Below are 22286 nucleotides of genomic sequence, written 5' to 3'. Positions count from 1 at the left end.
AGATCAGGCTAATGGCCTGATATGCATGCCACACCTGATACTTCAGAAGGAAGCCAGCCAGGGAAATGTTTTTCTCCCCACCTAGTAATAAAGCTAAAACTCTCTCCCTCGTCAAAGTCTAGTTAACACATTAGCAGCCCTTGCCCCCTTTTCTGGTCTCCGGTCATTATCTTCCATATGAAAGAGAGGGCTTGATAATAACATATCTAAAAGGGGTTTTTAATTGCTCCTTACAATGAATGCTGAATCTAACGCTTTAAAAACAACTGAGTGGGATGCCACTTAAAAGCACATCCTCCAGGTTTCTCACCACTTCTCTCAGTACCATGGCACTCCTAGCCAGGGGAGAGTTGCTCATTTCTGCAAAGATTAGAAGCAGGTCCAACAGAACTTCTTCAGCAGAATCTGAGAACGCTCATTTGTGAACAAACTGTTTGCTTTCCAATGTCCTGTCACTTACTGGACTTTTGCCAGCCCCAGGAAACACCGTACTGAAACATTCACATTTATGAAATTCATAATTAAGAGGGGACTGTGGCTCTAGCAACATTAGGTCAGAGAGCATTGACTTTAAATAAGATCAAAAATCAAACTGGAGAGTTTACAGTATCCCATTGTGGCCATGCCTTTTCGTTTTGGAACTGAGATTGGATCAATTGTTACAAAAGGCTGCATGTTTTAGTTTTCCCTGGTCTTTCCCTCTTGGGTGACTTGGGTTTCTGCAATAGAGTACTTAGTGAAGGAAAAGCAGAGCCCAACTCAGGACTTCTTAAGTGAGTGAACAGAATCCAATGAGAAGCCCTTAAATGTGTGTCAAAGTGAAGATCTACCAAAGAGCGAAGGCACCTACTGAAGGCTATTACCTCATAAGGTTCAAAGGGAGGGTAGGGGGTGCCCACAGTGTGCGATCACTACTCCCCACAGGACAGCAGGCTTGATCAATGGCTGAACATATAAGCATTTCCCAACCATACCACTCAGCCAGCCGCCTTTGTGTCAGAAGCCAAAGCATCCTTAAGCTACATCTTGACATCAGGGTACTCCCTGGAGCATAAAGAAATGAAGGAATTTACAGCATGGAGTTTCCTAAGCCTTAAAGAGTTAATGCAGCAAAGGAAATGCCTAAGTTAACCTTAGGATTGTATTCACTAGCTAGATTTACTTGATTTTATTTTTACAGAAATTTGACAAAAGAAGCAATCTGTAAATGCAATGAAAACAACCTCCTCCATATGTCTCACTACTGGCATGAGCACAGAGCCACACCACCCCATCGTACCTCCACGTGTCAGTTTACTGGCTCAGAATCCCTATCAGAAACACTCAGACTTCTAGCTGTTCCAAGAAAGCCGTAGGGCTTTCAATAATAAGCTGTGAAACGAGCTTAAGAATCACTGATTCTTAAGGGCAAATGTATAACCCTCACCGGAAGTGCTATGGACTGAACTGTGTCCCCCTAAGTTCCTATGTTGAAGTTCTAACCGCAAAAGTAACTATATTTGAAGATAGGGCTTTTAGGAGGTAATTAAGGCTAAATAAGATCTTAAGCATGGGGTCCTAATCCAACAGGACTGCAGGATTCATGAGAGGGGAAGAGAACGAGATCTCTTCCTCTCTTCACATGCATGAACTGAGAAAGGACCATGTGAGCACACAGCAAGAAGGCAGCCGCCTGCAAGCCAGGAAGAGAACCCTACCCAGCCCCTAACCATGCTGACACCCTGATCTTGGACTTCCAGTCTCCAGAACTGTGAGAAAATGAATGTTTGCTGTTTAAGCCACCCAGTCTACAGTATCTTGTTATAGCAGCCTGAGCCGACTAAGACAGAAAGAAAAATGTATTTTAGTTAATGCCATATGTGTAGGTGTACACATATGAATTTTAAAATTAACCAGGGTGATGGAGTGAGCTGCTTCACTCAGGCATCTGAGAGTTACTCTTGCCAAGTTTTATCTCAATACACAGAGATCTGAGACTGTATCCAAACCATCTGAAAGAGGGTGTGCCTATGGAACAGGTTTTTATATAGCTTATGCTGTAAAGCCTGTTCCCAGCATCTATTTTTTTAAAAGAAGTTCACTGTAAGCTTATGAACTCATCGTGATAAACCTAGACTTGAACATTCACAGCAAATAATAACTGGAAGGTTAAACTATGACATCATGAGGTCCCATCCAGCTCTGGATTTTGATGGACTTTTTTTGACCAGTACTTCCTTAGTTTGCCAGGATGGAAGACCTAAAAATGAACTGCATTTTGCAGTGAATTATACCTAATTAAAGTTTAATGACTAGATTACATTCCTGTCTGATATGATTTGGTTCTGTGTCCCCACCCAAATCTCTCTCGAATTGTAATCCCCACGTGTTGAGGGGGAACCTGGTGGAAGCTGGTTTGATCATGGGGGTGGTTCCCCCTATGCTGTTCTCGTGATAGTCAGTGAGTTCTCATGAGATCTAATGGTTTACAAGCGGCAGTTTCCCCAGTGCTTTCTCTCCTGCAGCCATATAAGACATGACTTTCTTCTCCTTTGCCTCTGCCATGATTGTAAGTTTCCTGAGGCCTCCTCAGCCACGTGGAATGGTTAGTCAATTAAACTTCCTTTCTTTATAAATCAATCAGTCTCAGGTAGTATCTTTACAGCAGTGTGAGAACAGACTAATACACTGTCCTACAGTAACATAGACACATATATGCTGAACTCTTCAACATAACCTTTGTCTTTCCTTTTAATGTTATCATTAACCCTTTTGGGCACAGTACAACCAAGTGGATCCAGTGAAAGAACACCCTTAATAGAAATGTCTCAGATACAGCTAAAGGCAAGAGCAAGTCTAGAAAACATCCATTTTCTCAGAACACATTGAAAGAGGAGGTCATATTGGCAATTTAGCTATTCAACTGTTAGACTAAACATTAGTGAAATCTATGCCATTGCTTTCTTCATAAAAGGTGAGAGTGGTAATATCAACATCTAGCATTCAGTCACATCAATCCTAATACGTCCTATTCTAGTTAGGAGAGTGCAAAATAAGTCAAATGACCTTCCTGAGTTCTGCCATTTTATAACATGAAATAAAAAATCTAAGTAATGCTAAGTTAATATGTTCTGAATTATTCTAGAATCCAGAAGCCAAAATGGAATAATAACACATTCCTTACCATTACCTCATAGTTGTCTTAAATGTCATAAATAAATTTGTCTGTGTTTGAATATACAACTACAGTCAGCCCTTTGTATCAGTGGGTTCCATATCTATGAATTTAATCAACCACGGATCGAAAACATTTGGACAAAAAAAGGATGATTGCATCTGTGTTGAACATGTACAGACTTTCTCATGTCATTATTCCCTAAATAATATAGTATGTCAACTGTTTACATAGTATTTACATTGTATTAGGTATTATAAGTAATCTAGAAATGATTTAAAGTATATGGTAGGATGTGCATAAATTATATGCAAATACTACACCAGTTTATAGCAGGGACTTGAGTATCTGTGAATTTTGGTATCAGGAGTCCCAGAACCAATCCCCTGCAGATACTAAGGGGTGACTGTATGTAGTTTAAAAATGGGTATATGCATGTTCAAACACAAGCTCTGATAATGGCAAGTATGGAATAAATAGATTTCAATTCAACATTTATTAACTATCCATTATGTGTCAGGGAATATATAGTGGCCCTGAGAATATTACTTAAAGTAAGAGAATGAATTATTTTATTTTTCATTTGATTATCCCAAAATCTATGTGCCAGTATTTCTATCAAAAAATTAAATCCAAAATGATGACTGACATCTCAAAAGCTTGCAGACATTAACTTTCTGAGTTGAATATATCCACAACACAGGATTGAAAAACATCAGAACCTGCCCCTTCTCCTCCTTATTTCAAACGAAAAAAAAGGAAGAAGATTTAGGGACAACTTCGTCATTATATATAAGCACTCTCTTGGCCTTTGCATATCAGGCTTAGTATAAGGCTGTAAGTAGAGGTGAAAACACATTTCTCCTGCTGATCCTGAACATCTAATGATTTTACTCAATCTTAATCTATCTTATTCTTTATTCTATTCCTGAAATTCTTTCAGGAAACATTTCGCCAAATTCTTTCTTTCTTTCTTTTTTTTTTTTTTTCCTGTTACGGGGTCTCACTCTGTTGCCCAGGCTGGAGTGCAGTGGTGCAATCTCAGCTCACTGCAACCTCTGCCTCCCTAGCTCAAGTGATCCTCCCACCTCAGCCTCCCGATTAGCTGGGACTACAGGTGGGTGCCACCACACCCAGCTAAATTTTTGTATTTTGGGTAGAGATGGGATTTTGCCATGTTGCCCAGGCTGGTCTCAAAATCCTGAGCTTGTGCAATTTGCCTGCCTAGGCCTCCCAAAGTGCCAGGATTACAGGTGTAAGACAATGTGCCCAGCCTCACCAAATTCTTGAATATTCCATTTTATTTCCATATATATTAAAATTAACTTCTTTTGCCAAAATAATTCAATTGCATTCCATTTTTATACTTACTATGAGAACTTCCTATGCCTATAGATAATTTTCCTGTCATTATTGTTCTATGTATTCAGTGGAGATTGAGATGGGCCATGTAATTATCTCTCCTCAGTTCCTAACAATCCTGTGGCAGTTGCCATAATAAAAATTATTTCCCAGGGATACCAGGGATGCTACACTATATTTTGGAAGCATAATAAAGTCCCAAAATGAAGAATAATCTGTTACTATGCAGTGTACGCCTAAAAATGTAATTCCAGATTAAAATTTTCTAATGTCAGTACACCTCTATAGAAAGTTAACACCACATTTAGCTTCTTGACTTGAGGGTTTATCCCATACCCTAATGCCAAACCTTTCTCTCTTCTAGTTACTTTTTGTAACTATGATCAAACCATTTAGCTAAATTATTAACTTACTTTCTCTACTTATAAAATCTGGATAACAATCACATTTGTTTGTTATTTGCTACATGTCATATGTCTACTTGTGAGTTTCGTGGTATATTCTGCTTTAAAATAAATGACCACCCAATTTCCCCTTCCATTAAGGCAAGACTTAAAATCAGTTTTTAAAACCTGAATAAACCTGCAACTTGAATTTCTTAGGATAAGTTCACATATGAAAGCTGTTACTGAAATTTTTGACAGGACTTTTAATCATTACAGATTCGTGTGATGAGTTTTACGAATGGCATTAAATAAAAGAAATATTCTTCCCTTTCTTTTAAGCCCTTGCCTTAAACTTTCCAATCTGATTAATACGGTATTTATCTCAGGGTGTTTATTCCACTGAGTGGGGTATGGGAGCAATGGAGGGAGAGTGGGGGAAGTTAAAAAGCACAATAAGGCAAAGAAATTCCTACTTTCCATGGGAATATTCCCTACAAGGGCCAAGAGAATATTGAATACTAAGTATTTTCACTGGGGATGAGACGCAAGAGTTTGCACTTAAATTGACTTTGGAGTAGAGATGCCAAAGCAAATAAATCACTGCAAGTGGAATACTTTGAAAGGTAAATGGGTCTTAACAATATTTGTGTAGGTTAAATTTTCTAATCGGAAGTATTCATTACTGTCAGATATAATCAGGGCATGTGTCCATCAGGATCTGGAGATCTCCTCCAGGTAGCTGATTCATTATTTTTAGGCCATTGCGTAGCACAGCAGACACCCTCCCCAGATGTTACTGAATGAAGAAGGGAAAACAAAAGGTTAAGCATGCAATGCTTTACCTAAACTAAAACGGTATTCATTTGAGTGAGAAGTAAAATCCTCAAAGTCCTTAGATTACTTCAATCCTTACACACTTTTCATCAATAAGAATTCCAGAAAAATGAGCAAACTTGAATTCCCATCTGACTTAGCTACTAAAGCCATTAACAGAATAAAATGCAGAACAAACTTCTTTGTCCTAGGATGCCCTGTACCCAGCCAAGTGAATCCTCAAAAGTTGCTATTTCACTTTGTTTTGTCATTGCGGTATGACTTACATCCCTCAAACCATCTATAAAGAATTATAAGACATGAACAGCACTTTTACAAGTTACGTAGTCTCCATAGTGACTCCATTCTGGAGTTTCCCCCCACCCCTTACAGTAATCTTTTGTAATCAAAGTAAAAAGACTTCAATCATCTTTTGACTGGGGATTGGAGTCACATTTATGGATAGATAAAAAATGACCTATTTGTTTTTCTAAAATTCCACTGGACATAAATTTCTTATCATAGATCACCAAGGGCCTCTTTAGTCTGTAACCACACCTTGAATATACATCAAGTCAGTCAGGCATTGGTCAAAGAAAAGTCACCTAAGTGGATTTACCCATATATCCAGGTTCTGTTAAGAAAATGGCAATCCCCAAATTCCAAGTTAATGGGATAGTGGCCCCTGTAAAATTAAGTGATAACCACATGAGAAGAGGCAACCAGAAAAAAGGGAAACAGAAGAGTGGAACATGGAAAGTTGTAGATGGCGTGGGTGCCTCCCTCAGCTTGACTTCGGCCTAAATCCTGGGGCTAGTGTGACTCAGCCTCAGCCCCAGCGATGGGCTTGGATTGCTTTGGTTTGGTGGGGCTCCTGAACAGGGAAAACTGATATAACCCAGCAGGATATACCAGCCCTGAATCACTGCATATCCCAAAGGAAAAATGACCTTGAGGAGGCCACTCTCCTCCAAGTTCCTTTTTATAAACCTCCAGAAAGATTCAGAAAGTACTGGACCAATCAAATACCACTGCGATTGCTAAATAGTGACTTGGCTGAGAACAGAGAAAGGTGAGACAGCCAAACTGATATTTTCTTCAGGGTTCAAACTAGTCTTGGAAATGTAGCAAGTCAAAAATGATAGTTTTGCAAGTCTAGAGATGAAATAAAGCCACCTTTCCTCTGAAGAGTGACACCACCAGTGACTGCTTCCCAAGCAGCTGATAAGTAAAGCTAACTCATTGAACCATGCCATTTGTTGGCACTATTTTAAGTGCTTTACATGTATTAATTTATTTCATCCTCAAAGCAACCCGAAAAGGTAGGAATTATTATCATTCTGATTTGGTTAGTAAAGAAATGGAAACCTAGAGAAGTCAAGTAACTTGTCCAAAATTATTCGGCACACAAGTTAGGGGTGGCGGCGCACGCCCGTAATTCCAGCCACTTAGGAGGCTGAAGCACAAGAATCTCTTGAACCTGGGAGGGGGAGGTTGCAGTGAGCCAAAATCATGCCACAGCACTCCAGCCTGGGTGACAGAACAAGTCTCTGTCTCCAAAAAAACCCCCAAAACCCAAAGTTATTCGGCACACAGTGGCTGAGCTAGGGCTCAACACCAGGTGTGGTGCGTACACATCTGCACTTCGCCATCTACCTTGCTTCTTTTCCCTTCCCTGAAAGCTTGGAAGAGTGCCCCGTGACCAACCACAGACAGCGTGGTGGGGACAAGCAGACCGTGGTGTCTGTGTGAGACAGTGACACATTGCCCAAATTCTGGCCCTGCTAGGATGACAGTTGCTCCTGGCCCGGTTTCTCAGAGACCCTCCTCACTAGTCTCGGGACATCTCTACTAGCTGCTCTGCTCTACATAGTTTCTCAGCTGAAAGAAAATCTAAGATGACAGATTTCATGAGGGCTATGTACTGAGAGCAAACTTCAAATGAATCCTAGATGATAAAAAAGAAAACCAGAAAGAGCAGAGACCTGGCTGTATATAATGCCCTTTGTGCAACACCCAGGGAGCTTCCAGGGCAATTAGGAACATCATTTCCCCCAGGAGATTTAGTTCATAACATTTCTGGGTTGCACGGTTCGTATGTTCATGCCTTAAACCTTAAAATAGGTTTTTTCTCTATCTAATTTACCTCTTTGGTGCTAAGCTTTTTGAAGTTGCAATAAAGAAAGGATGGGGAACACATTCGCAAATGATATTTAAAAACATTGAATGAAAGAGCTTCATTCTTTGTTTTAATTCCCCTGGCATTAAAGGCCAGACATTTTTTCCCCCTGGGTATGTGGATAGTCATTGAGGTGTCTGAAATACCCAGTATATCTTACTGAAAAGCTATTTTTAAAATCACTTGATTTAGAAAACGCCAATCATGATAATTTCATGGGAATTCTTAGCACAAAAATTAAAGTTTTAAATTACTATGCAAAAATTTGTGTATTCAAATAATCTTAATTAGGAAATACCTCCATCAATGCATATATATCAGGTCTCTCTAATGTCTGTCCGTGATACAAAATTATTTTGAGGGATGTTTTGTGAGTTATAGTTCCTGTGGTCAGTAATAGCAGTAAGGATGCAATATGAGACTAGGAGTCAAAAATGTCATTTCTAGTCTTTCCTGATTCGACCACATTCAATCTCTGGGCTTGAGAATGTCATCTAACTTCTCTTAGCCTATTTCCTCACATCCGAAAGGAATAACAATTCCCACTTCAAAGTGTTGTTTCATGGGTCAAATGAAATAACGCATGTGAAAGAGTTTAATAAGCTACAAGACACTGTAATATAACATAATATTAAAGTTACAAACCAAATGTGGTGGCAGCGTGGTTCAATGAGGAAAATGCAGATATAGTCTAGCATAAAAAGCAATCAGCATGGCTGAATGCTATACTCACTCATGACCCTGGGTGAGTCTGGCGTGGGTTCTCTCATTTGAGAAATGAGAATGATTAAAACGATCCCATCAGGATGATGTGGGGATTAGAAATAATACATGTAAGGCCTCTAGCAGGGCGTGCACACAGTAGGTATTCAATAAGTGGCACCCGTTTTACATTAAAGAATTCATTTAACCAAGCCAAGTATGCTATACGTTTCAACACTCACAACAGCTGAGTACTGTTCTACTTAGAACAGTACATCCATCAGGGGAGTCCCAAATATACTTCTGCCATGGCCAGCGCCCTGAGTTTATCCCACTTTAGACTCCAGTGGATTAAGGCTGTGCTTGCTGTATTCGCATTTCCTGCCTTAGCCCATCATTTCATGAAACTTACTAATGGAGCTTCAGTTTAAAACATAAAATGAATGCTACTCAATGTGGCAACTCCAAGTACAGGCTTTCTCCTCTGCTGCTTTTACTAGATGAACTTAATTCACTTTTTGCCACTTGCTTAAGGACAGGGGTGGGGTCTGGTAATAGGATAAGGAAAAAGCCCGAATGAATCTGCTGTTGTTATTGAGGTTGTTCAGTCTGACCAAAATAAGCAGCTTTTGAAATGAACTCCCCCGCTTCAGAGCGTCAGAGTCAGGCCCCGTGCAGGCTCTGGGAGCGGCGAGCAGGAGAGGGGCAGGAGTTCTATCGCGTCCAGCCGTGCCCCGCCCGGGAAAACCCAGTGCCCCACGCATCAGTCACCAAGCAGAGCGCGAGTTAGAGGAGTGAACCCGGGGAAGGGCACATGCAGCTGGGTTAGTCTCAACTCGACCATGCGACTTCGCATTCCTGTTTGGCAAACGCGCTTAGGCAAAACAGACTCGATGCTTACAATGATCCCAGCCCAAAATGGAGTGTCCCTGACTAGCAGGGAGGAGCTGATGCTCGCCATGAGGAAGCCCACCACGGTCACGGCGATGCCCAGGGCCAGCTGCAGCAGGGCGAGCAGCAGCGGGAACCGGCAGCCGCAGCAGGTCCGGGGCTCCTCCTCCCCGCACTCCTTGGGGGCCCCCGTGCCCTTCTTCGGCTCCATGTCGTCGGGCCCAGCGGCGTCCGCGGCCGGCGGCCCCCCCTGCCTCTGCTGGCCGCGGGGCTGCTTGTTCTTGCCCATGGTGCTGCGAGGCTGGGTGGGTGGGTGCGTGAGCGGCGCCCTGGGCCCTGGAGCGCGGCGCACGGCTGGCTCGGCCTGCCCTGGTATTCGAATTATGGAGGCTGAACAAATATGGAAAACATTTGGAGCCGACTCACCGAGCCTCCAAAGGCCACGGGGAGCCCGCAGCAGAGGGGGATTCGAGGGGGGTCGCCAACTGCCAACGCGCCGGGACGCAGCGCCTGCTGGGCCCCAGGCAGGGTTTGCAGGTCGCCCGCGGGAACCGGCGCGGGTCCCTTGGCCGCCTGAGCCTGTGCACTTTAGACAGCCTGCGAGTGCGCGCGTGTGAGAGTGCGGGGTGTCTGTTTTCCTCACTCAAAACTCCAGGATTGTTTTGGTTTTGCTTTCTGTGAGGTGCAGTGCAACGTGATGAATGTTGAAATCGTTTGAGCTTAATTAATACACAGTTTAATCCAAAATAGGCATTGCTGGGCTCTAAGCTGCGAAGTCATTTCCAGAAGTTAAGTCGTTGTTACTTTCCTACAGAGGCACAGGCTCTCTTTTCTTTCTGCTCTCTGTAATCCAGCTGACAAACGAATACAGACATTTTTCGCATTTAGGTGTTTTTGAATCTTTCTAAAGATGTTAGAACTCTCTAATTGGGAACTCTCTTTCACATATATTATTAATTATTATTATTTTCCAAACAGGGGCTCACTGTGTTGCCCAGGCTGGAGTGCAGTGTCACCATCCTAGCTCACTGCAGCCTCGGACTCCTCGACTCAATAGCTTCTCTCTCCTCAGTCTCCCAAGTGGCTGGGACTACAGGCAATCGCCAACACACCTGGCTAATTTTTTTTTATTTTTTCATAGAGATGGCATCTCATTATGTTGTCCAAGCTGGTCTTGAACTCCTGGTTTCAAGGGATTCTGCTGCTTCAGCTTCCCAAAGTGCTGGGATTACAGACAAGAGCCACCATGCACCTGGCCTCTCACGTGTATTTGTTTTTAAAAGCTCTGTTGGCCGGGCGCGATGGCTCATGCCTGTAATCCCAGCACTTTGGGAGGCCAAGGTGGGTGGATCACAAGATCAAGAGTTCAAGACCAGCCTGGCCAACATGGTGAAACCCCGTCTCCACTAAAAATACAAAAATTAGCCAGGCATGGTGGCATGCGCCTGCAGTCCCAGCTACTTGGGAGGCTGAGGCAGGAGAATCACTTGAACCCGGGAGGCAGAGGTTGTAGTGAGCCGCGATCAGGGCACTGCACTCCAGCCTGGGAGACAAAGCAAGACTCCTAGTTAGTCTTCACTCATCTCCACAACAGTGCTTAGGGGGATTGGATTGTCCATCTTAGAGACAAACACTTTTACTCAGTCAATATTTAAGAGTTATTTTTAAAGCACCTACAATGTGCTAAGATATAAAGATGTTCAAAATAGACTTGGTCCTGGCCCAAAGTCACAGAAGAAATCAATAAAACTGATTATTCTTATTCCCGCATACCTCTACTCGGTAGCACTTAGGGCAAATTTCAGTGAAACCACTAAAAAATGGTCCCATCACTTTGGGGGTATTTATATCTCCTTTGGTATGGTCATTGTAACATTCAGAAAGCTAGATTCAAAAATAAGTGACGTTGCCAAGATGTTAGGATAAAGGCTACTCCTAGGTTGTTCGCTATCAGCAAATTTAAAGAAAGTCCAACTCCCTGCTGTTTGCTTTAGAATTAGAAACTAATCATCATCAGCTCTTTTTGTAAACTGCCAAGTCCCCACAAAAGTAACTTTGAAGACAAAAAGTACGTACTTCACCCTTACTTATTTTATGATCTTCGGTGTTCTCCTTATGCCTTCCTTCTGGACCAGTGAGAAAAATAATGGTTCATGGAACAAATACATTTGCTTAGAAAACAGAATCTAAACCACACATCCCAGTCCCATGCAGAGGCAGTAGAAACAGCACTCACTCTCACCAGAGAAACAGAGTGGCTGAGGCAAGGTTATGGTCAGCTTTGAGGCCATCACACCACAAGGGGTTTCTATTGTGAACAGACAAACAAAACCAGGCATTACACCAAGATACCCACCTGACTTGGGCCTGACTGAGAAGAACCCAAATGACAAAACAAGAAAATGCTTGGTTTTCCCATGTAAATACAGTAAATATTTATAGAAAGTCAACTGACTATCTGGAATCAAGTATGTGTTGTTATTAGCTACCTATTGCTGAGTATTCTGTAACAAACACATGACTGGTGCTTTACATATTTTACTGTCACCCCTTATAACCACCTTATAATTATAGTTTCCACTTTTAAAGATGAAAAAATTCGAGTATCAGAATTATTAAGTAATTGGATTAAAGTCACTAACCTACTTATGAATGGGGGTAAGTGGAACCAGATGTGAACTCCAAAGCCAATGGTCTAGAGGATTAACTGTTTTATTAATTATTTCCTGTATGTATATTGCCTATAGGCAAACAAGTGGCTAGACTGTTTAAATTGTGATTTTAAACAATTTAATTGTCATGGGTAGCATAGTATCTATAACAGAGTTAATTACAAACTTAGACCTAAAGATGAGTACTATACAAAAATATCTTGATTCATCACCATAATATATATTTAATGGCCAAAGGAGACCATTATTCCATTAGTACTAGTTTATAACTAGATACAAGCTCTATTTGCTGACCATACTGCCAAACTGCCATGTAATTCGAAGTGAAACATTTTTAGCCTTTTCCTCAAAACCTTAAATTATATGTAAGTTTAAATAGTCGAACAAGATAATAGGATATTGCTGTACATTTGTCTTCTGAGTTTCACAACTAGTGGCTTACAGTTATAAAACAGTTGTACATATATTCTTTTTTAAAAAGCTTACTTTTTAATTGCCTCACTGAGACACATTACAAATGAAAGCAATGTAAATGAACAACATCCCAGATGTATTGAAATTCTTCTAGTCTGATTACAACTGCAGACTACAATTTTCAGCCTTTGGTGGTCTAGGGAAACTCACACCTGCTCAGTTTCCCAACGGCATGGTTGAGTCTGTGTTTAAGGAGGCCTGGTCTTTGGTAACACCATGAGTTGATAGTGACGAGGATGTCATTTTCACTTAATTGATATCGGAAAGTAAAAACAAAGAAAAGTTACTGTCAAATAGTGATAGAGAGTAATCAAGGCTAAAATAGATCAGACTCTCATTACGGCTACAACAAATAAAACTTCCTTTTACACGTACCTTCCACTGAGAAAAAATCATCACGTCTAGCTCATCACAGAGTTTAACAGAAATGAACCAGGTTTTTCAGTATTCATAAATTATGATGTCACCATTTTATAGGTTAAGCAATAACCTCATCAGATATTTATATTACCGGGAAAAAAGGCACAGTAGGAACAAAGTGTTTTCGGATACTCTTGGCTGCTTCCATAATTCAAAACTGACAAAGATTGTAAATTAGAAATTGCAGAAGAGTAGTTAATATATGGTTTAGATTATTTTGATCCTCTTGGGGGAGAAAACAAAATCAAGCCAGTATCTCTATCTTTGCAGTCCATCTCAAACTTAACATTATTTTCAAGTATTTATGCATCAGAAGTTCAGAACAGGGAAGATGATAACTCTTTAAAACTAGTGTGATTAACAAAATGTCCTTAGGAAACCCAAGTAGAAATAATTTTTAAACCAACATATTCTCAAACACATGATCTTACAGTCCCCAAGAACAAAAAGGGATTTAAGAAAAAAATTATTACATCTCCAAGTTTTATATCAAGCCTTTTTCATATGTAACTAAATATATGTAAAGTGTTCAATTAGATTCGATTTAAAGAAGTATCAAATACTCTGCCGAAAACAATTAGGAATTCATTTGTGATATGCAGGCTGCTGCCCCCATATGCCTTGCTGGCCTCCATACCTAAAATGACTCTAGGGATATTGCTGACCTCTGTGTGTGTATTTGTGTGTGAGTGTGTGTGTAGAACAAATTAAAGCAACTCCTATTTTTTTTATTTTCTTTATTTCTATGTCATTAATTCTAAATGTGTCTTTGGGCTCAATTTTTTCTCAGCAGAATTGACCCATTTATAATTTTTGCTTGGCAGTTTGTATTTTCAAGTTAAATATCATTTGGACAATGCAATCTTTATGGTCAACAAAGGGCTTATGACTTTCTCATTCTCTCTCTCTCTTTTTTCCCCTGGAGATGGGGTCTCACTATGTTGCCCAGGCTGGACTCAAACCTGTGCTCAAACAATACTCCCAGCTCAGCTTCCTGAGCAGCTAGGACTATAGACACATGCCACCACACCTGGCTTAACTTCTTCATTCTCTGGAGAACTATAGAAATGATAAATCTCAATCACCTATTTTTAAGGTGCTATTTATAATACCAAATTTTTCTACATGTAATTTTGATTTTTCCACTGTATATGATACTGTAGAAATAACTAACTGTATTGTAATTGAGAAATACAGGAGAAGAATGGATAAACAAATTGTGGCATATCCATACAGTGGAATACCACTTGCTAATAAGAAAAGGGGTGAACTATTGATACAGGCAATGACTTGGATAAATCTCATTAACAGTGTGCTGAGTGAAAGAAACCAGACACAAAATAATACATACTGCATAATTCCATTTATATAAAAATTTTAGAAGGCAAAATGAATCTACCGTAATTTAAAAAGTGATTGTGGAGTTGGGAAGAGAGAATTGTCTCGAAAAGAGTAAGAGGTGACTTTCTGGGTGATGGAAGTAAGTCTTCTATATCTTAGGGGGTGACCATATGGGTGTTAGTTGTCAAAAGTCACTGAACAACACTTACGATCTGTGCATGTTATTGTATATAACGACATCTCGATTTTTTAAAGTAAAATAAAAGAGAAATACAGGGAGTCACTGGATGTCCCTCAGTAACTAACAATAGAACAAGTAGGAGGTTTTTTGTAAATTTAAGTTATCTCACCAAACTCTCCTAATGCCTCTACTGCCATTCTAGATCCTCTGCATTAATTATCTATTGCCACAATAACAAATCACCCCAATATTTAGTGGTTTGAAACAATAATTATTATTTCATGGTTTCTGTGGGTCAAATATTCAAACAGCACACAGTAGGGATGGTTTGTTTCTTCCTGTTATCTCTTGACTCTCTGCTGAAAGACTTAACGACTGGAGGCCTGTGATCAGGAGGATCCCGTCTTAGTTGAAGCAGGAAGATCTACTTCCCAGGCGGCTAGTGCATCTTGTTTCCTTTCCAGATGGCCTATCCACAGGGCTGCTTGAGTATCCTCACAACATGGTGGCTGACTTTAGAATAACTGATTCCGAGATTGAGAAAACAAGGTAAATGCAATTCTTTGCATGATACAGCCCCAGAAGTCACTTAGCAACACTTGAGTTTTCAGCTCTTTAAAATCAAGTCACAAAGCCCAGCCCACATGCAAGGGGAGAATAAGATCCATTTATTGAAAGGAAGCACACCAAAAAATCAAAGGGTATTAAAGGTATATTTTTAAATCATCATATCCTCCTTCTCAAGTTTCTTCACGGATTGTTCTTCTTTTGCTGATCTCCTAAACATTGGTAAACCTCATGATTCCTTTCTTCAGCCTCTTTCTTCTTACACTACATGTTCCACGGCTTCACTGAAGACTCCCAAATCTATCTATCTTAGGAGACCAGACTTCTCTCCTTAGCTCTAGGTCTGCAAATGCAAATACCTATCCACATCTCCATATAAAAGTTCCAAAAGTGCCTCAAATTCACTCTGTCCTTGATCTCCACAGAGAAATCACATGAAATAAATATAAGGTATCCACAGACTTTAATGACAAGGCGGTCATTGGTTACCTTTTCCAGAGCAATCTGGAAAATCTGGCAGTTTCAAGATTTTGAAGAGTTTAAGAATGAATAGGAGGTGAAAAAGGAGGAGAGTACAGGTAAAGGAATCTATCGAGACACTTAGCTGTGAAGGGAAGGAAAGAGAAAAAGCTGCAGCTAAAGGGACAATATAAAGTCAAGGAATGGTTTGCTTTTTTTTTTTTTTTTTAATGGAAGACACTTGAGTATGCCTGTGTGCTGAGGTAGAAAGTGATAGAGATGCCTGAGGGAGGGGACATTTGATCAGACAAGTTCCTTGAGGTGGGAGAGTCTGAGAGGAAAGTTCTTCACAGGCTGAGGTGGGAGGAAAGAATGTAAGACTATATAGAATGCAGTTGAGTTTGCAGGGTGGGAGAAAGACAGCTGAGAGTTCCTAGATACGTACATATGAAGGTAGGATCAGTATTTTTCTTCTCAATGACGCAGTTTTGGGATATAGAGACATTCTGCTTTCATATCCTATCCCACAGCACATTTTATTGCTATATCTTGAAAGCACAGGTTTTAATAAGACATTTTTGAACAATTCCTCTAAAATAGGCAAAAACATATTTTCTGTAAATTATAATTACAATGACAACTTATTTACAGAAAGGTTTATGTATCTTTATAGGCTACAAAGTACTCTTACTTATTATTTCTTTAAATCTGACCAAAACCATGTGAAGTTGGAATTTCTTCGGAGTGGCTAAGTAACCTTTTCAGGTTACATTAAAAAAAAAAAAATCCTAGATCTTCTTGCTCTAAGTTCAGTGCCCTTTCCACTTACATTTTATCTTAGCCGAATGACTTAGATGTTTTATTGTACAAAAAAATTGCATGAGTACATTGCACATATAGGCAATCAGACAGGTTAAGAGAATACAGTGCTGTGTGGACAGACATCCCTGACACATACCAGGTTAGTGAGAACAAAGGCTGTCGAGAGTCCTGACCGTAAGTCCCATGAGTGTAGAAACAATGCTTCCTCAATCACCATTGGTCCCACGGTGCCTAGCACAGTGCAAAGGTCGTAATATGGCTTTAATAAATATTTATAAATTCTAAATAGTCATGGTGTGATCTGGATTCAGATATTTCTGATACAAACAACATTTCTTTAAAATCCTTGAACAGCATATTTTGTCTGTCCATTTTTATTTTGTTTGGAGAGTTGTCTTTAGGAGTAACTCAACCAGGACACAGGGATGAATTATAATTAGGTTTTCTAAGTAATAACATTAAACACCCTGTGTCATATATAAACTATAAGATTTTCATTTTGACCAGTAATCCTCTTCTTTAGTTAGAATAGCTGAGTCATTGTCTGACTCTAAGCCAGACTGACATCTTTGATCATTTGTATAATATGCATGTTTCCATGGACTTACTTCCCTGTATTTGGTTCCATATCTAGTCATTACCACCTTTAAAGACATCTTTGGCCCTATGACAAAGCCTTGTGGGCCATGTTCTTTTTCCCCTACACTTCTATGAATGCTTTCATTTTTATGTGGTTATGAGTACAGATGCTGAGCCCAGACTGCCTGAGTCCCAATCTCAGCTCTAATTCTTACCAGCTGTGTGATTGTGGACACGTTCCTTAACCTCTCTAAGCCTCAGCTTCCTCTCTGCAAAATGTGAATATTACAAATACCTACCTCAGAAGGTTGCTATGAACTATAAGTACAATAGTTGATGCAAACATGGAGAACATTTCCTGATGTGGGTAAATAATCAGTCATTGTTAGCCAGTATCCCAGCCCTGCCCTCTTTTCCTATACAGTTTTCCCTTCCTATGCATTATCTTTCTGTAAAATTTCTCTTCGGCAATCTTGTCCTCATTCTTTCTCTTCCTATACTCTCCACAAAAACTATCATCCTCCCTGTTCTTCTCTTACACTCACTGCCTGGTATCACTGAAGTTTTTCAACTGCTGAATTAGTGCTTTGCTTCACAATATCATTTTACTTTTCCTTACCACCACTCTCTGCACTCACACCTAACTCTGTAATTGAGACTTTTCCAGAATGATCCCTAGAGGAACATGGTGCAGTGCTCTTTCTTCTGTAAGTGCACTGTTAGCCCATTCCCCTCATTCTACCTCTGACCCCACCTGCTGGTGCAGGGAAGTGACTATACTCAAATGCTATGTTGCCCACCCCAGCCAATCATAAAAAGTCTGCCGTTTGATTTCTGACCTTTTGCCGTGCACCTCATGACAGTTACATCAAAATAAGTAGAAAATTCACATTGGATTTCCCAACTGATTTCAAATTATCTCATAGAAGTCACTGAATTGCTGGTGTATCAAAAACAATGTTTCAATAATCTAACATTAAGCTACATTTAGTCAGATCTTGGCAAGAAAATGTTCACATTTCCCTAATGTTTTCCTCCCTAAAATCTCACACATGGTGTATTGGACATCGTTTTGGGGGCCTAAAAATCTCTCTTTATATTGTGGAAAGATCCCTCACCCACGCCAACATGATCTATGGGACTGCTGCCCACTTCATGACCGTAACAGCAGGCCCTGGGGCCTGGCCTGGCCAAGCTTGGCATCTCTACCCTGGGGTGAAGGGTTGGGCACAGGGAGGACTAAGCCAGAGCAGGATGAATGAGAACCCTTCCACCCGGCATGAGACAAGGATTCTGGGGTGAAGGGTGCAGGCCCTTCTTCGTTTTGGAAGGGGAGCTACCAATGGTGGGCTTCCTTTCCCACTACTTGAAGACAGTCTTTCTATGACAGTAGAGAATAAGGCCAATGTACAAAGAGAAACAGAGGCTAAAATAACCAAAAAGATGGAGTGGGGAAGGGGGAAGAAAGAGAGAGAGAGGCTTGATGACATTATTTGAGCCCCAGAAAATAATTACAGCTGAAGCAAACTCATCCTGAACATCCCAAGGCAAGAGACTGTCTTGTTTAGCTCTGCATCACCATAGCTGACACGCACTTAGAGGCTCAATCCTTACTTGTTGAATGGTTAATACGTAACCAAGTCAGTAAATATTCCTTTTCTTTAAGTGAGTTATTTCTATCTCTTAAAAGTGAAGGTTCCCTGACTTAGGCAGTAACCCAGATGAATCTCACTCAGCACAGCCTATGGCATCCTCATCTCTACAATAACAGACTTGCAGGAGCAAAAGAAAGCATTTGAAATGACAAATGAGCAGTGAGTTCATTTCCAAAAAGACAAGAAAGCTGAATAACAGAATGTTTTTTCAACTTGCGTGGGAAGATATGAAACCATTCTAGGGCAGGAGAGATATTTTATAGGGTGTCTATTTACAATGCTTTTGCAATTTGGCATATGACAAAATGCCAGATGCCTTTTAATAATCGGTACTACTTTTAGCTGATATGTATTTGTATCAGTTAAGTGCCATGCTCAATTATTTAATTATACCTGGAACTTTTGTTGCTCCTTTATTAACCTAAATCATAAAATTAAGTGGTATGTTAATAGATACTTATATGCACCGGTTTTTAGCCAGAGATGCAGGTTAGAAGCACCTGTAAAGCACTTAAAACATTTTTTTTTTTAACATTCCTGATGTAGTTATGTTTGGGGTGTACCCTCATGATTAAGTCCTCTAAAAACCTGCCAGGACACATCCCAAGTTAAGCTCAACACCTGCCGTCCCTTAAGGCAAAAGGAAGCATTCATTTTCTAAAGACTAACTTTTGCCTTTTCATTTTATTTCTTCTCAGTAGTAAACTGCTTACAAAGCATTCTTTCTTTAGTTCATTCAAGAAACATTTAGGGAGTGCCTGATATTGCCAAGCAACCTGGGAGGCACTGGTGACAAAAAGGCAGGTTCCTGCCCTCAAGGAGCTCACATTCGACTGAAGGGAGACAGACATATCATCAGGGAAGTGTCATAAAACATGACACATGCTGGGACAGAATTGTGTATAAGGCACAGACAGGCACACAGGGCAAAGGCACTCTACTACAGCACGTCAATCTCAGGTACCGTCTGCGTTGGGAAATGTGCTGGGAACTCACATCAGGTGGTCACTCATGGCTTGTGGTTATTTATCTCTGAGGTAACTCTGCCATGTGTCAGGGTGGACCTACTGGTTCGGTCAGGTCATTATCTCAGACTGACCTCAACTTTTCACCTAGCCTACAGCCGCTTCCCTATCCCTAGTCCTTGGAAACAATGCTTCCTAGTGTCACTTATTTTCTCCTCTGCCCAGGGGAGTAAAGGTATAATCAGACCAGTACAAGGTGCTGTGTGAGTGGGGGAAGAGCTGATCGACTAAATACCCAACCCTTTCGTCGGTCCCTGAGAAGACAGCAGACCTCAATACTAAAGAAACAAAGTCTGGCCAGAGTTTAGGAATCCCAAGCCTGTCAATCATTTGCAATCTTCCTCAGCAACTATTTTTTACTTAACATGATTTTTGTCCATAAGCAAGTTGCTTCTCACGGGCAGGAACCTGCGTTTTCATCACTAGTGCCTACCAGGTTGCTTGGCAGTATTAGGAACTCAATAAATGTTTATTGAATGAACTAAAGAAAGAATGCTGTATAGGCAGCCCATACTGAGACATTGACTATATCATGTAAATTTTGGAAAGGAGTATTTCTTTCCACAGCATGGATTATTTTCAGTTCAAGCATTAGTTTAAGTTCTGTTTCTAAAACCTAAGCAATCCATATTTTAAATCAAAATAATTTAATCTTAGCGTACATTCTGTTTAGAGACAGCAGGGGAAGTATCATAAGAGAAGAAAAGGAAGGATATGTGAAATGTTTATTGAAGCAAGCTGTCTGAGGTTTCTAGCACCTAGAAAAAAACTCACTGAGATGTAAAAATGGTTGCTGATGGGATGTGGATATTTTCCTTTTCTCCCTATTTTTGTTGTCTTCTAATGAGCACATTACATTATGATGTTAAAAAAAAAACAAAAAAAAACAAAAGAAAACAAAAAAAAAACTTAGCTTTCAAAAAAAAAAAAAGTAACTTCAGTTGATGTACAGGTTGCATTTTTACTCCCTTCCTCTCTATGAGAAACATTTTTTTCACTTTATTTACCATTTTCTGTAATAGTCTTTCCTCTGTGGATGCTCATCTAGAAGAGAAATTAATCATACCACTAAGTGATCTATATATTGACCATATAGACCACTAAAGTTCTTTGGACAGATTTCCAATTTATGTTAACTTTCAAAGTGTCAGCTGATTGTCACTTTCCTCCAACATCCAAAAAGAGAGTCCACAGTCCAGGTCAGATATATGTAAATAAAAAGTTTACTCTGTGTAAGGGTCTATCCCAAGCCCACTTTCTCTGTGAAGATTTTCCTAACTATCGAGGCCATTGAACTGTGTCTTTCTTGAACTTCTATAGAGTGGCATGTGTCACATCAGTTATTATTTATATAGTTTTGGATTCTGTAATTGTTTTATATGATAGTTTTCATTCATTTATAAGGCATTATGGTTACTGCGTGCTAGGAACTGTGCTAGCACTAAGGAAAATGAGTAGGAGGGATTGCAGAAAACAGACACTTAAAATATGTTGTTGTAAATAACTTCAGTGTATAAATATGCACAGTGCTTTGCAAACCCCAAAAAGGAGTTCCTTACTCTTTGCCCATTCAGATTGTCATCTGCAGGCTTTACAGTAGGAAAGTTCCATTTTTCCACCCCACACCTTGACTGCCACCCCTCACAAGTAACTGTGGATTTACTGGATTCCAGCACACCCTCTAGCTCATTGGTTGGAAGCTGGGTGAGCGTGCTTGCTCCTTTTCTCCTCAAGTGTCCACGCAGAACCAAAGGTAGCTGGCTGAGTCAGGGGCTGCTCCCTTAGAAGGCTTATGGCTCTCTGGTGCTGTTACTCACTGACAATTTCCTTTTTTTCTGGTTTCTTCCTTTCATGTTGTCATCGAAAGTGCAGTAAAATTTGGGGTGATGACCAGGACTGTGAAGAGGCTCACTATGAGTGTCTAGCCTAGGCTTTGTGATCCAGCTCAGAATCACCCTCCGATCCTCAGTGGTGTCTGGGTACAAAGCCCAGCTAGCAACTTGCAGCTTTCCGTGTTTATATCCTCAGGGATTCATAAGAATATTCTGAATGCCCCTTTCATAATACTATCAACATCTTCCCTAATTTCTGAAATTGGTCATTTTGGCTACAGACTGAATTTTAATTTTCTTTTATAGTCAGTCACCCATACAACAAACACAGAATTGATTACATAATAAATGCTCAATTAAAGAGATGTTACAACTCAGTAGACGGAGAAATTCTCTCTGGATCAGATTTCCATATATTCATTGAATTTAGTTTTGATAAGATGTGCTAAGATAACATTTTTTAAAGGAAAGTTAGGGCCCGGCACAGTGGCTCACGTCTGTAATCCCAACACTTTGGGAGGCTAAGAAGGGCCAATTATTTGAGGCTAGGAGTTTGAGACCAGCCTGGGAAAAAATAGCAAAACCCCATTTCTACAAGAAAGTTTTATGAGAAAAGGTAGGTATAATATACTAATACAAAGGTAGAAATTTCTAAAAGTACAAGGGGTTATTATAAACCCGGTTCTTATTCTGAATTGCATGTCCAAGTCACCCATGTTTCTTTTTTTATATGCCTATGACTTAGACCTTCCTCAGGAAATTCTAATTCAGG

The 22286-nt window shown here is 40.2% G+C and overlaps 1 protein-coding gene across 3 annotated transcripts in view; it reads right to left on the bottom strand.

Moving 5' to 3' along the window:
* SSPN (sarcospan) overlaps positions 1 to 22286 on the bottom strand; it is a 112740-nt gene that overhangs the window by 28622 nt on the left and 61832 nt on the right. Inside the window, exon 1 of one of the 3 annotated variants that reach the window (XM_015151147.3) lies at positions 9914 to 10108. The exons of 1 other annotated variant lie outside the window; for it this stretch is intronic. Coding sequence is in view for 1 of the 2 variants with exons in the window: in NM_001261346.1 (NP_001248275.1) it covers positions 9498 to 9776 (279 nt within the window). In the remaining variant the exon portion in view is untranslated. 3 annotated transcript variants of the gene reach the window in all.

This window comes from Macaca mulatta, chromosome 11 (genome assembly GCF_049350105.2).
Source record: "Macaca mulatta isolate MMU2019108-1 chromosome 11, T2T-MMU8v2.0, whole genome shotgun sequence".
Lineage (NCBI taxonomy): Eukaryota > Metazoa > Chordata > Mammalia > Primates > Cercopithecidae > Macaca > Macaca mulatta.
Note: the sequence above shows the minus strand (reverse complement) of the source record. Positions and strands in the feature narration are given on the sequence as shown.